The 16,296-nt window shown below is 42.4% G+C and overlaps 1 protein-coding gene across 2 annotated transcripts in view; it reads right to left on the bottom strand.

Annotated features, from left to right (window-relative positions):
• Positions 1 to 9,943: 9,943 nt before the first annotated feature.
• The window catches only part of PPP1R9A (protein phosphatase 1 regulatory subunit 9A), a 342,676-nt gene continuing 336,323 nt past the window's right edge, over positions 9,944 to 16,296 (bottom strand). For both annotated transcript variants that reach the window (XM_073629582.1, XM_073629581.1), the window contains one exon: positions 9,944 to 14,150. In XM_073629582.1, the coding sequence (XP_073485683.1) occupies positions 13,941 to 14,150 (210 nt within the window). In that variant the 3' untranslated portion in view covers positions 9,944 to 13,940. The remainder of the gene's footprint in view (positions 14,151 to 16,296) is intronic.

Genomic DNA, 16,296 nt, shown 5'->3' on the forward strand with positions numbered 1-16,296 from the left:
ATCTTCTGGGGCTGAATTGGTTAAAAGACAAGTCCATCTTTATGACCATGTTTTGTCACATCCATATTTAGGGTGAAACGTGGTCATAGTCCACTCCCTGCAGGCTCCTGTAATTAAGTTCACTGCGGCTGTTCATGGCTCTGCCTGGACAAGCTATATCCTTCATTTACAGGAACCTGCCACTGTGGCAGAAGGATTTGTAGTTATCAATGGAGCACAATTGCGTTGACATCACAGCACTTGTAGTCCATTGATTCTTCCTCCAGTCCTATAACAGAACCTCCATACCTCAGAACGGACCTACAGCTGGACAAATAGTCTGCAAGAGCCTGTGCATTGCACCCAAGAGGCACAGATTGCGGTTGCAATTATTTGCAGGTTTCAATGAAAAATAAATAAATAAGCACTTTTATCAACCAATAAAGGTGCATTTATTATGATTTTTTGCAAAAAATGGAATTTAGTCTTAAAGCCTCGTACACACGGTACGATTGTTGGCAGGGGATTGTCTGTTGACAGACTGTTGTCCTAAAATCTTACCGTTAGTACGCTCCTTTTGACAATTGTTGTCCAACTTTCGGCCAACAAATGTTGGATGGCAGGCTAATACATTTTTGGAGGACAACGGCTTGACGTCAGATTTTCGTATGGTCGGTACACAAGTCCATCACACAAAAGTCAAAAGTACAAACACACATGCTTGGAATCAATGCTCGCCAAACACGAACTTAGCAGAAGGGGCCCAAAGGGTGGCGTTCAAGAGCTGAAATTCATCGTAGTACGTCACTACGTTCGTGTTTGTGGCACACTTGTGTACCTTTAGTATGCAAGACAAGATCCAGGCACACGCCATTAAGGCAAAAATCAGACGCTCGTTTGGCCAACAATCGTACCGTGTGTACGAGGTTTTAGGTTCGGTTGGACTTGGGATACGACTTGTGAGACCCCCAAGTCGCATGACATGTGAAATCCAATGTTAGTCAATGAGAGCTGTCTAAATTAGCACTACTGAAGTCGCTCCGACTCTAGAAAAGGTTCCTGTACTACTTCAGGGCGATTTCTATCCGACTTGTCCCCATACACTTCACGCAAAATCACGTACCTGTACATCATTTTGTTGAAGTGGTTGTACCGGGGTGATGCCTGCAACCAGAGGCATCACCCCATTACTGTTTTTTAGAGCTGGCGGTCGGCTTTCTCATGATAACAGCCAATACAGCTGAGCCACTCGGCCGTTATCACGAGCAGCGGGAGGGGACACCCCCCCTCACCGTCTTCCACCGCTCCACCCAGTTTTTCTCGTCCCACCGGGAGACCCGAGCGACCAGCCGGCACGTAATGGCGTCTGGCCAGAGACCCGAATGAAGCTGGAATCGGCTTTGATCGTGTCTCCGATGTAGTAACCCAGAAGTGATCCGTCGGATGCGGAGTTTCTCTGCATCCAATTCACATGGCAGGAGAGTGTGCTTGGCTTGCAATGGAGCCGGTTCAGACATCTCCGGGGTGGCCGCAGTCCGGATTGCAGAAGGGTCCTGTGTGTCTTTGGCTCTCCGTTTCAGGTGCAAATTCAGGTGAAAATTCAGACCTGATTTGCACCTGAACCGGTATACAGGGACGCACCCGCTGGTAACCACGGCCGCAGCAAGTGTGAACCCACTCTTAAAATGTATACCTGTGCCAAACAAAAAATGCTGCAAATATAATAAAATACTTCTCAAGACAAAATCTGCAGAATAACGGTGCAGAGTCACAAAACATGAATGCAAGCTATTAATGGAAATCTGGACTGCCCTATAGAGGTGACCATTGCTGTTCTTCTTCCTCTTCTTCTTGCATGGATTTTTGGGCCAATCCCTATTGTGCACATCGGCTCCAGACCAAAACTGCAAAATGCAGGTTTTTTTTTTTTGTTTGCTTACTACAGGCTTCTACCAAACGTTCGTCGGTCTGGTTTTGCCGCCACCATCTCCGCCACCATCTCCGCCACCATCTCCTGCCTATGGTTAGCTTAGTTTGAGATCTTCTGCAAATGTATTTATGAAACATTATGAAGAAATCACATGGCTCACACAACATACTCTTCTTCAGGACATTTTATTGCGTTCATTATCTAACAATAATGATAATAATATTAATCGAACAAGAGGTCTATTTACATGACAAAATGCATTTTCTCACAGAAGAGTCAAAGAGCATCAGATGTCAGCAGATGGCTGGTCCTTAAAGTTGAACCCCAGGCAGATATGAAATACACACATTAATACAACTCTGTATTTACTATTACATCCTTACATTTATTTTTTAACGCAGCCAGGGTAAGTACCTGAATTTGATTTGAAATCAGACCCTTAGAATCCCTGTACAGCAGAGTTCAGACTGCTAGAGGGGGACAGGAAGGGGAGCCAATCAGGTGTGCCGCATGCAAATGTGCCGATAGGGAACTCGAGAGCAACGAAAAATGTGTATTTAGCTGTTTGCCTGGAGTTCAGCTTTAACTGCTACCAAAATGATTACAAATGAAAAGAAGTATTTGTAGAGTATGGAAATTTTACACCACAGGATCGCTGCACAAATAAATTAAAACTGATGCGGATTAAGTCATGCAAATAAAGAAACTATACCAAAGAAACAGAAGCACCATAAAAACGTTCACAGTGCACAAATGCATATAAAATTAAATGTTGTTCTATTGTTCCATCACAGCCATCGAGCGGTTCATCGCTCATAAAAGTAAGACTCATCTGATCCGACGATATGTTTAGTACAGCTGTTCACAGAAAAGCTGTTGGCCACATTTGACAAACTGATCGGTTGCTGGGCCCATCTCTGCCCTTTGCACAGCATTATTAAATCATCATAATAGTAACGGAATGCAATTAATAAGCAGAACAAAGACCTTGCCGGGTCTTGTGCCATGGTTATCCATACAACTGTATAACTGAGGTGGTTCTAAGGTGGGCAGGTGCTAAGAGTTCCCTAGTAACCATGGCACAGGGCCTTATCCTTCACTTGTTATCATTGCGCATGGCAATCCCTAGCTACCAGAACTTTGCTTAGTGACCATGGCATACAGCTATTCCTAGGACTGTCCCTAGTAGCACAAAGATAAGGCCTTCTATAGTTACCACGGTATTTTGCCTAGAAACCACGGCAAGGCCCTTCTCTAGTTACTGTGACACCCCTGTGTTACTCCCTAGTAACCATAGGACCATGGAGCAGAACCTTCACTAGTAGCCATGGCTGATGCCTTTATACCATAACACAGAACTCTGCCTAGTAACCATGGCATAGGGCCAAAACCTGGTAATTTTTCAAGGCCATTTCCTAGTATCACAGGGACAGGGGCCAGAAACCATATCGCAGGGTTCTCTCTTAGTTACCATGACACAGAAGTTTGCCTAGGAATCATGGCATTGGGCCATCCCTAGTTACCATGGCACAGGACCATTCCTAGAAGCAATGGTACCAGACAATCTCTAGTAGCACAGGGACAAGTTCTTCCATAGTTACCATGGAATTTTGCCTAGAACCCATGGCACAGGGCCTTCTCTAGTTACCATGACACAGGGTCCTACCCGTTAACCATGGCACAGGGTTATCTCTATTTACCATGGCACTGGGCCATCTTTATTTACCATGGCACAGAGCTGTTTCTAGTGGTATAATCGTTTTACTAGTAATGATGGCTCAGGGCGAGCTCTTGTAACCAGGATATAGGACTTTTCTGAGTAACCATGGTGAAGGTCTTCCTTCAGAATGGTGGAGAAGGGCTCTCTAGTGACCATGGACCAGAACCTTCACTAGTAGCCATGATTGATGCCTTTTTTTGTGACACTGTCTTAAGAACTTAGTAAACACAGCTTAGAGATCTTTCTAGTAACCATAGCACAAGGTGTTCTCTAGTTACCAAGGTACAATGGCTTTACTAGTAAGCATGGCCTGGGAAGTTCTACTGTGACTGTGGTGCAGGGCTTTTCCTAGTCACCAAGATGAAGATTTCCCTAGCAATTCAGTGCAAATCCTTCACTAGTGATCATGCTCCAGTCGCCAAAGTTCAGGGCCATCCATAGATGCCATTGCTCAGAACAAATCCTGTTTTACACAGCTAGAATAGCCACTGCTAACTTCTTTTATCTATTCAGTTAGTGGTTGGTTTCATCAGGGTACCCAATGCTACATGGCTGCTTAACCTTGAAGACACCGGTGGTCTAACACTGGAAATTGTTTCTCTAGGGGTTTCAACTATGCCTCCCGACCCAAGTCTAAACTCTTCCTGACCTTCTTCATCCTATAAATATCTGCACTGACCAGTAGAAGTACATATAAAGGCTCTATTGGCCATGATCGGTGACAGGCAGGCACAAGTTTCCACAGAGCAGTTCTGTGTGCATGACCACATATAACGTGCTCCATCACTTCCGTAAGTGAAGTCATCATTCACATATGATGCAGGTTAGCACATAGACTGTGTACAAGGCCACGTCTGCCTGACAACGCTCAACACATATCTAAACAAGTGGCAAACAGGACTCCATGGTTTTGTGCCATTCCTCCTTGCCCTGTCTCTTTTATGCTTTTTCGTTAGCCAGTTTGGACACTACCTCATTAAACCTTTCAGCTGGTGTGCGAAGGATGATGAGGTTTGATATGAGGGAATATTTTTATATGATTATATATGGTAGAGTTTAAAAATAATTTTAATTATTTCATAAATATGCAGTTTTTGCCCAAAGTGTGGCATATATCCTTGCTATAGGTGGTATGGGGCATGCTAAGGATTTGCATGCAGACTCTTTGATTGAAGAATATTCTCAATGTAATACTATTACCAGAGGCAAGCACTAAAGGGCACCAACAGACTGGATGTGTCTGCTTCATTGGGGTTGCAGGACCTTTTGTAGACAATAACATATCTGTGACTATGGAATTTCTGCAATGGGCATGGTTCTGCTGTGCAGTTTGATTGGCTGACACATGCGGCAGATGTGCGGTTTGCTAGACCTAGATGCAGAGATGTCAGGCTTTGGGGGGAAGGGGGGCATCTTAGGGTTTACCAAGCTGTAGCTGCTCCTTGATGACCAATCTGACTTGACAGCACATTGTAGATGACAGGGCAAACAGGTACCCCAACTGTAGACAAAGGATATGCTTCCACTGGGGGGGGGGGGGGGTAGGTTTGGGTAGTGTGTGCTTTCACTAGTTTTCTTATATTAATCCACCTTAGTGCTGCCTCTACACATTTCGCAGGGATAGAACCCGCTTCCTCAGGAGGACTTTAAGTTGCAATAATCAAAAATAAAAATCAGAAATGTAAACAACTATGTTGGCATAACATAGATTATCACGCCTGGAAGTCCTCCTGAGAAAGCAGGATGTTTCCCCATGAAATGCATAGAGGCAGCAACAAGGTGGATAAGGATAACCCATGTACCAGTCATGGCATTGTTCAGCCTTTGGGGAGCCCTCAATATAAAATAGAATTGTTATATAATTTTAATCTTTATGTATCTATGTACAATGCCTTGAAAAAGTATTCACACCCCTTGAAATTTTACACATTTTGTCATGTTACAACCAAATAAATATGTGAAAAGTGGGGCATACATTTGTATTCAGCCCCCCTGAGTTTTACAAATAAATATCTGAAAAGCGTGGGGTGCGTTTGTATTCAGCCCCCTTAACTCATAACTAAAATCTAGTGTAACCAATTGCCTTCAGAAGTCATCTAATTAGTAAACAGAGTCCACCTGTGCGTAATTTAATCTCAGTATAAATACAGCTGTTCTGTGAAGCCCTCAGAGGTTTGTTAGAGAACCTTCGTGAACAAACAGCATTAAGGCCAAGGAACAAACTAGACAGGTCAGGGATAAAATTGTGGAGAATTTTAAGCAGGGTTAGGTTATAAAAAAAAGTATGGCACAACTACAAACCAACCAAGACATGGCCTTCCGCCTAAACTGACAGGGCAAAGGAGAGCATTAATCAGAGAAGAGCCAAGAGGTCCATGGTAACTCTGGAGGAGCTGCAGAGATCCACAGCTCAGGTGGGAGAATCTGTCCACAGGACAACTATTAGTTGTGCTCTCCACAAATCTGACCTTTATGGAAGAGTGGCAAGAAGAAAGCCATTGTTGAAAGAAAGCCATGATAAGTCCCATTAACAGTTTGCGAGAAGCCATGTGGGGGACACAGCAAACATGTGGAAGAAGGTGGTCAGATGAGACCATAATTGAACTTTTTGTCCTAAAACAAAATGCTATGTGTGGCAGAAAACTTACACTGCACATCACCCTGAACACATCATCATGCTTTTCTTCAGCAATGACAGGGAAGCTGGTCAGAGTTGATGGGAAAATGGATGGAGCCAAATACAGGGCAGAAAACCTGTTAGAGTCTGCAAAAGACTTGAGACTGGGGCGGAGGTTCACCTTCCAGCAGGACAACGACCCTAAACATACAGCCAAAGCGACAATGAAATGGTTTAAATCAAAGCATATTCATATGTAAATATGGCCCCGTCAAAGTCCAGACCTCCAGCTTGAGCTATTTTGCAAAGAAGAATGGACAAAAATGTCACTCTCTAGATGTGCAAAGCCGGTAGAGACATCCCCAAAAAGACTTACAGCTGTAATTGCAGCAAAAGGCGGTTCTACAAAGTATTGACTCAGAGGGGCTGAATACAAATGCATCCCACACTTTTCAGATATTTGTAAAAAACATTTAAAACCATTTATCATTTTCCTTCCACTTCACAATTACGTGCCACTTTGTGTTGGTCTATTACATAAAATCCCAATAAAATACATTAAGGTTTTTGGTTGTAACATGACAAAATGTCGAAAATTTCATGGGGTATGAATACTTTTTCAAGGCACGGTATTTTAACTTCATGTTTGTCAATAAAATTTGTAAATATAATTGTAGTCCGTTGTCCCTATGCACCAGAAAAAGTCCAAAGTGTCTACTATTTTTCTCTCCTCCCTTCCTTCCGCCTTAGGGGTGGGGATTCCTCCCAAAAATTATTAATTATTATGTCAGGCAAGAAATACAAGGCTGCCAATGTTGACCTCTGAATGTGCTACCTGTTTGTCATGCCGACCACGTGGCTTTCATACTTTCTGAGCTACTAACCTGAAAAAGTATGCAGATCAGGATTTGCAAAAAAACAAGACAAAAATCCTTAGCTTCCGCTCCGAGAAGACGTCACATGACAAAACGCGTAGGGAAGGGCAAGGTTGCTGTCGTCATCACACACGCTAATATCGCACTCGTGGTCTGGAACGCCGGCTGGAATCAATAGGAACATGAACGAGAGCAGTCACCCTAGTGGATATAGACTGTTAATATGCACGACGGCACTTTTTTGATTTTTTACTTTCCTTTTCTCTGACATATATGTTTTTGTATGATATGTGATGTATCAATTTGTTTAGCACTAGCAAATTTGTTAGTTCACAGATTAATAGATGAATGCAGATCAACGCTAACCATTTTTCATTTTACACTTTAAAAATCCTTATCTGCACACTTATTCCATAACAGTATCTTAATTAAAACCACTGGATCATCAGTACAGCCAGGCAAACAGCATTTTCAGGAGAAAGCAATAGCAATATACATCTTTAGGTTTCTCTGATGACCAGTTTAAATAATACATAGCATATGGACATGTTGATGGCAATACGTGACTGGGCAGAATTTGGTAAACACTGAAACAAGGAAATTATTTAATTTGTCCAGTATTCTACTTTAAAGTTGCCTGAAAAGATAAAAATATGCAGTTCATATATAAAAACATTCACAATTTTATACAATCTTCAAATAAACATCAAAACAAAAGGTAAAACATGAAATTTAAATGCAGTCAATTTACAAGGAATGAAATAATACATAATAGAGGGAAAATGTCTATTCTATACCACCCTGTAAGAAAACTAAAAAGCAGATATTATGGATCACATGTACGTTTGAGGTTTGTAACATAATACTTGGTCACAGCAGCAGTTCCAAAACAGTGAAAGTGGGCTGAAAATCCAGCCGAAAAAATTAGAGAGGCTTTTTTAGGCCATTTCTCTTTTTTTCCCCACACGGCATACTTGCTTTATTTAAACTGAACAAAGTGAGCACATTTTCTGGGTCTGTGGCCTTTCTGTGGCCATGGCCCCACCTCTTGACTTAGGACTGAGCTCTGCACACTGCCTAAATCAGTGGTGGTCAATATTCTTGATATGGGGAGCCTCAGGCTTGGCCCTCGATATCACCAAAGGGCCGCACTCACATAAGCCTCAGTGAAAATTCATTGTCAAAGGCAGCAGACACACAACAAGATATAGTCAAAGACTAACGATGTGATACAAGAGACTGTAGACAAGACACAATAAATGGTCAGAGACTGCAGACTTGATACAAGAGATGGTCAGAGACTGCAGACTTGATACAAGAGATGGTCAGAGACTGCAGACTTGATACAAGAGATGGTCAGAGACTGCAGACTTGATACAAGAGATGGTCAGAGACTGTAGGTATGATACAAGAGATGGTCAGAGACTGTAGGCATGATACAAGAGATGATCAGAGACTGTAGGCATGATACAAGAGATGGTCAGTGACTGTAGACATGATACAAGAGATGGTCAGTGACTGTAGGCATGATACAAGAGATGGTCAGTGACTGTAGGCATGATACAAGAAATGGTTAGAGACTGTAGGCATGATACAAGAAATGGTCAGAGACTTTAGGCATGATACAAGAGATGGTCAGAGACTGTAGGCATGATACAAGAGATGGTCAGAGACTGTAGGCATGATAGAAGAGATGATCAGAGACTTTAGGCATTATACAAGAGATGGTCAGAGACTGCGGACATGGTACAGGAGATGGTCAAAGACTGCAAACATGATACAAAAGATGGCTAGAGACTGAGGACATGCTGCAGGAGATTGTCAGAGATATGGGAATATACTATAGGAGTTACTGCAAAATAGGGAAATGCTTCAAGAGACAGTCATTGACTCGGGACATGCTACATGAGACTGCTAGAAATTACTGCTATAACAAGGCAATAGGGAAACGCAGATTAGGGTCTTCAGTACCAAAAGTACCAAAGGCTGCATGCTGCCCCCTGGCCGCAGATTGGGCACCAGGGGCTTAAACACTTTCCCTTTCCCTGCCCCCTCCAAGGACCTAAATTCACAGCCTACCAAATTTTAGACCTATGATCTTTACTTAATCACAAGAGAGGATGAAATTCACTATTTGACAAAACATTTGTGGACACCTTACCATCACACCTACATGAGCTTGTTGGACATCCCATTCCAAAACCATCGGCATTAATACAGAGTTTGTCCCAACTTAAGCCTCCATGACTCTGGGGATATAAGGGGGATGTAGATCGCACTGGACTGACTCGATCACTCACTGCTGTAGGGTATTCAAAGGTCTGGGCAGATAGGAAGGGTTTGTTTCCAGAGGTTCATGCCCAGTTTGAGGAAAAGATGGTGGTGGGCCCTGTTATGGCCTGGGCTGCTACCTTGGGATACGGCCTTGTGGTCGACTCCACGTATGCTTGAGAAGAAGTGAACGTAAAGAAGCGCCCGATATCCAGTAGATGCAGGTTTTAAAGACGCTTTATTCGAAGACACAACAATAAAATGAGTCCAACGCATTTCGGGTGAACCAAAGACTCCCGCTTCATTACTGCTGTTTGGAAGCATAAGATAAAAAACAACAGGAATATAGAAAGATATCAAGAATATAAAACACAACAGGAATATAGAAAACAGTTAAGCGTTTTCTCTGATTGTGACTTTCCATTTTTGATAGTATATCTTTCTATATTCCTTTTGTTTTTTATCTTATGCTTTCAAACAGCCCTGATGCAGGGGGAGTCTTCGGTCCCCCGAAACGTGCTGGCCTCATTTTATTATTGTGACTTCGAATAAAACGTCTTTAAAACCTGCATCTACTGGATACCGGGTGCTCAACACAAGATTTTGGAGTGTGTCTGTGGGAATTTGGGCCCATTTAGTCAACAGAGCATTTGTGAGTTCAGATAATGACCTCCGATGAGAAGACCCGACTCACATTCTGCATTTCAATTCATCTCAAAGGTGTTTGGTGGGGCTGAGGTCAGGGCTCTGTACAGGCCTTCGTTTGTTGGCGATATTTCTGATCACTACTTTTATATTTGACTCCTTTTCACTGGGGCAGGAAGCCAGACAATCCAATCCACCCAACACCATTCCCTCACAGCCCAAAATGGGTTGTTGGGCCAACGGTGATACCATATTATAGCTAATTCAGAAAAGGGACGGCAGCATAGAATTAACGGAGGAGACTCAGGTGTGGCAGGTTTGTTCATTGGAGGTAGTATATATATATATATATATATATATGTGATAAAGCACATGTTGACATATCTGTCACCTTGAGAAAGGGCCCTAAACATTGGTGGACATATTTTGCACTTTTTTTCTTGCACTTTACATTTATGCGCTATATAATGGAATCTCAATAAATCTGGTGTTTTAAAGTTCGTTTTTGTTGGTGCTGGCTATTTTTTTATTGAGCAATAAAAACTTGACATTGGTTCTATCACTTTCCCCACTTTATCCAACACTGAAATTAAAAGTTTTTCCTGCAGCTGGACTTTACAGTGTATTAAAGTGTATCTAAACTTTAAAGTGTTTTCTCATTTTTACAGAAAAAAAGAAAAGTTAACCTATCACTGTCCACCCCCCGTCCTAGTGTGCTTATCTCGAAGTGTAATGATCTGTCAGTGCCCCACACAGCCTGTGCAATGGTCGGGGGGATTCCAAATCCCTGCTCTTCTCCCTCTTTTGAATGCAGCGCTTCCAGGAAAGATCAGAGCAATGCTCTGTGCCAGCGCTGGCCAATCAGTATCACTCTGATCCATCCTGGAAGCGCTGCGCAGAGAGGAGCAGAGATTTAAAATGCCCAGACCACTGGATGAGCTGCCTGGGCACGGAGAGCTCAGCATCCCCGGAGCTAAGTACAGCGAGGACCGGAGTGGAGTGGGGTTAAATCACCTTTTCATTTTTTCTGTAAAAGTGAACTAACACTTTTAAAATTAACTTTTTGATTTCTTGGGTTTAGAGACACTTTAATTCAATTCACAAGTTTTGAACTTCAAGATTAGTGCTTTTTACGTCTGATATTTTAATATTGGGAAGCCTCTTTATGTCAAATTCAACTAATTAAAATAACTGCTGAGAAGATTGTTGTAATATAATCATCACATCATTAATTAATGTGCTAATTGGTGAAATCAGAGAGACAAAAGATGCAGCAATCCTTACTGCTACATTAGACATGATGAGTAATAACATGATTTAATTATGTGAATGCTATCAACCCCTGTGACAATGTATTATCGCCCATGGCTTCTCCCAATTAGGCCATGCACGCATACTGCAGGGTGCCCATCACGGGGCGCTAAGAAGTACTGCACATCAGTAAGTGAAGTATTGCCTGCTTTTTTACATTTTCATGCTCTGCTTGTTGCCCAATCAATCATTTTAATCAAAATACTTTTAGCATCCATAAAGTGCCAGCCAAATGGAAAGAGAAAAACTACACTGCACACCGCCAAGCTACCAAAAACATTGGTTTGTCATCATGATGTACTAGCAATAATTATTTAGGTGGTTGCTGTCCGAAAAAATACTTGTTTACATATATCAAATAATGAGATCTCCTAGCTGTCCTGAGAATTAACCTTGGAACCCCACCTTGAAAAACTGGAGTCTGTGTATAGCAAATGAAAGTCAAGAATCCTTGCTTAGTTCCTCAAGGCTTGCTTGCTTAATGCCCTGCAACCACCACACGATTAATACATTGGAAAGGTAAGAATACTGTTTATAAATAAAATACTGTTGAGCAGTTTGGCTTCATGGCTGTTCTACTGTACAGTTTTTTGGTGATGCAGCGGTGGTGCTACATTACTAGATATTGTCCAGTTTCTATAAGTGGTCCAGCAAGGTGCTGTCCGGTAACAAACCAATGGCCATCGTTTTTGATTGGAATGACTTTTTTTGTGCCACGCAGTCATCACTAGTCCCTGGTGAACTGAGATTGCTTTTTTTCAGATGACGGGACAACCCACAAGAAGATTGCCAGCACAGGAATTGAAGGACAGGTACACTTAAGGAGTTGACATATTTTTGAAAAACAACGAATAAGGTTGAAGAACAAGAAGCGATGGCTGGCTTGATCAGGGTCTGGGATGGGCAGGGAGATCTCCTCAAACCCGGGCATGGCTATGACATATTACACCAGGGAGAATTGGGATGGGCAACTAGGGAGAATTTGCCCCATAGGACAGGGTTAAGAAGACATGTTGGGCCATTGACAATGAGTGGAGATACTTCCACATTCAGACCTTAATCAAAGCGGGACCCGTAGTCAGCGACACATGCTGGACATCACATAGCTACCTGCTCCATGTTCACATCTGGAAACACAGATTGCGTTAGGGGGAATTCTTCCAACACCAACTACGTTTGTAGCTCTGAGATGTCATGTGAGCTGCAAAGGAAACGTATGCTGAAAGATGTGTCACAATAAACATTGAAATACAGAAAGGAGTGCCAGACCAAAACCAGCTAAAATAGTCCAAGATAATTATAATTGTTGGTAAAAAAAGTAATCTAAAAACAACCAATGGGTTTCGAGGGCAACATCACTGCCCCTTTATCATGGCTCAACACAGGAAAAAACTTAAAGAAAACAGTGACTTCACAGATCTATATTAGAACCAGTACTGAACTCTCCACATGGGGGGCAACAACTTGACAGTAGTGGCTGAGCAACAATGATGAACGGGGAGTGGTGTGGCCCTTGAAATTAGCAGATCGGTTTTATATGAATTTTTTTTTTACTGATAATTAACATTATCTTGAACTTTATCGGGTTTTGGTCTGGTGCTCCTTTCTATACTACTATGGTTTGAGCTACTGTTACTCATTGAGGGAAGTCTTGCTATGTGGGAGCTGCCTCGCCAGGGTTATTGAGCATATTTGTTGAAGTTTTTCTTCATCTTATACATGCAAGTCTAAAAGTTCCCGGAACCTCTATGAGTTTGTTGTTCTGGAGTAAAAATGAACCGTGTTCTTGCCATTCTCAACCAGGGTTTCCCCAGATGTTGCAAGAGGTTCCTTGAGCTGACTGACCTCTCATTTATTGATGCATGCATAATTCTGAGGCCAATGCCATTTGAAAAAGTCATTTTTCCCCACTGACCACAAATGTAAAAGGCATTTTCCCAATGACCCCTCATAAATTAATTTTAGAAGGGGTTCCCCGAGACCTGAAAAATATTTCAAGGGTTCCTTGGGGGGAAAAAAGTTTGAGAAAGGCTGTTCTAGAGGAACACCACCTTTCATTATGTCCACCAGTCAATGCAGCACTGCAGCAAACTTTGTTCAGTACACTTTATTTTGTTTACCGAATTCCATTCCTACCATAAAAGGACCAATTGGTTGTGTTGGCCCCCCTAGACCAAAAAGGTTCCCAGTCCTCCCCCGTGCTAAGCTCTTCATTTTACTTGAGCTATTGAACTCCATAAATTTCTATGGAGAATCCACTACAAGAAGGAAGGCATAGACAAAATGTACTGGATAAAAATACAGGTGATATTAGCAGATTAGATCAAAAGCCATATCAGAGCCATGCTATGGGGGAAAGAAGGTCTCCCAGTCAAGTTGGAAATAGCAGTAAAACCCCTCTGGAGCATCAATCATTGCCCTCTCTACCCAAAATGGGGTAGTCAGCTATCGGTGGAGCTGTTTTTGCTTGTATGTACCCCTTCTTTACTTGTACCAGCATTGTCACTTATCTGTGCAGTGCCTGGAGGCTTGCATATATTGTACACCAAACTCATTATTGTAGAATTGTCCTGTTCACACAGAATATAGTGGTTATGGCTCTGGTGTGCTCCGTGCACCATCTGTGGGCATGTCATCTTCCCGCCTTGATCTCCGCACTTGCTGATCATGCTCCATCTTCCGCAGTCTCTCCTTTTGCTTCTCCATTTTCCCATTGGCTTTCCGGAGCTTCTCAACTGTCACTCTCATGTCTTTGATCTTTTTTCTAATGAGCAATCTGTCTTGAGAATTTACTCCAAGGGCCTAGCGAGAAAAGGGAGATGATGTATGATCAAAAAGGAACATAACAATTCTCAGTTTTATATTTTTTCATTAGAAAGAAGTCAGAGATTCCATCATTTTCCAACGAGCTGTCAGGCTGTCCATTCTGCTCACAACAGAAGTATAAACCTGAATATGTAAAGCGTTTTAGACACTGTGCGGTGTGTCTTTGGGGTGGAGGAACTTGACTGGACTGCACAGAGTCCTGACCTTAACCCGATAGAACACCATTGGGATTAATTAGAGCATAGACTGTGAGCCAGGCTTTCTCGTCCAACATCAGTGCCTGATCTCACAAATGCGCTTCTGGAACAATGGTCAAACATTCCCATAGACACACTCCTAAACCTTGTGGACAGCCTTCCCAGAAGAGTTGAAGACGGTAGAGCTGCAAAAGGTGGGCCAACGCAAAATATTGAACCCTACGGACTAAGATTGGGATGCCATTAAAGTGGGTGTAAACCCACTTTAAAAAAAAAAAGCTAACACCTGCAAGATAAAGGCATAATGAGCTAGTATGCATAGCATACTAGCTCAATATGTAATACTCACCTGAGATCGAAGCGCTCGCTGTGGTGCCCATACACAGCACCGGTCGGCGACACCACTCCCGGGGGTTACTTCCGGGTATAGTGGCTCCGGCGTTGTGATTGAATGCGCACAGTAACGGCACACTCACTGAAGCAATGGCACATACGTGCCATTGCTTCAGTTTGTGTCAGTGCGCATGTGCCGATGACGTCAAATACAGGGGATATCTCCTAAACTGTGCAGGTTTAGGAGATATCCTGGGTAGCTACAGGTAAGCCTTATTATAGGCTTACCTGTAGCAAAAAGTGGTCTGTAAGGGTTTACGACCACTTTAAAGTTCTTGTGTGTATAATGGCAGCTGTCCCAATACTTTTGACAATATAGTGAAAACTACATTGGATGCCACTCAGTCTTTTTTGGTGAGTTGATACTGCCTGTAAATCTTGTTAAGCCAGCAAGCTGCCATACTGTCTACACAAACCAGGTCTCCGGAGGTATGTTTTTTGCATAAAGCAACATTTGAGATAGAACACTAGTGCAACGGTTTTGAACCTACTTGACACAAGAAAGTGGATCTATGCAGAAGACAATAGTAATGATTACACTCTCATTATTTATAACATTGTATGTAGATGTTTTATGGCTTAAAGCTGAATTCCAGGCACATATTAAACCATGCTTCTAAACCCTGATCATACTCCAAAATCTATATGATAGGGGCACACCACCACCCAGTAATTATATGACTATGGCCTGGGATTGGGACAAGGCTAGGCTGCATCAGGCCACATGCCCTGGCACACTTTGCGTGGCCTGGGAGGGAAGGCCTGAAAAAGCTAAGGACACATGACCTGCTCTGTCTTAGCTTTGTCCTGAACCCAGGCTGTAGTGACATAGACACTTAGGGGGTTTCCCCCACATTATGCCACGTGGAAACGTGGCCTACTTACAAGAAGAAAAGGAGCATTGACATTATGGTGTCAACAGTGCAGAGGCTCTAAGAGCCTGCAGATCATTGCCGCCACCAATAAGGAACAATTGGTGAATGCCAGGTTGTACAAGTAATTTATTTATACAATTTTAGACCTAGTAATTATGAGGACGAGTTTCTTTTTTTTTTTTTGAGTTTAGTGAAACTTTAACCACTTGCTTACAGGGCACTTAAACCCCCCTCCTATCCAGACCAATTTTCAGCTTTCAGTGTTGACGCACTTTGAATGACAATTGCGCGGTCATACAACACTGTACCCAAATGAAATTTTTATAATTTTTTCCCCACAAATAGAGCTTTCTTTTGGTGGTATTTGATCACCTCTGCGGTTTTTATTTTTTGTTAAAAAAATTTAAAAAGACTGAATTAAAAAAAAAAATTATTTATTTTTTATATTTTGTTATAAAATTTTAAAAAGGGTAATTTTTCTCCTTCATTGATGTACGCTGATGAGGCGGCACCAATGGGCACTGATAGGTGGCAGTAATGGGCACTGATGGGTGGCAGTGATGGGCACTGATTGGTGGCAATAATGGGCACTGATCTGGTACATTGATCTGCAACACTGCTAGGTGGCACTGATTGGCACCACTGGTGGGCATTGTT

Source organism: Aquarana catesbeiana, linkage group LG05 (genome assembly GCF_042186555.1).
Source record: "Aquarana catesbeiana isolate 2022-GZ linkage group LG05, ASM4218655v1, whole genome shotgun sequence".
Lineage (NCBI taxonomy): Eukaryota > Metazoa > Chordata > Amphibia > Anura > Ranidae > Aquarana > Aquarana catesbeiana.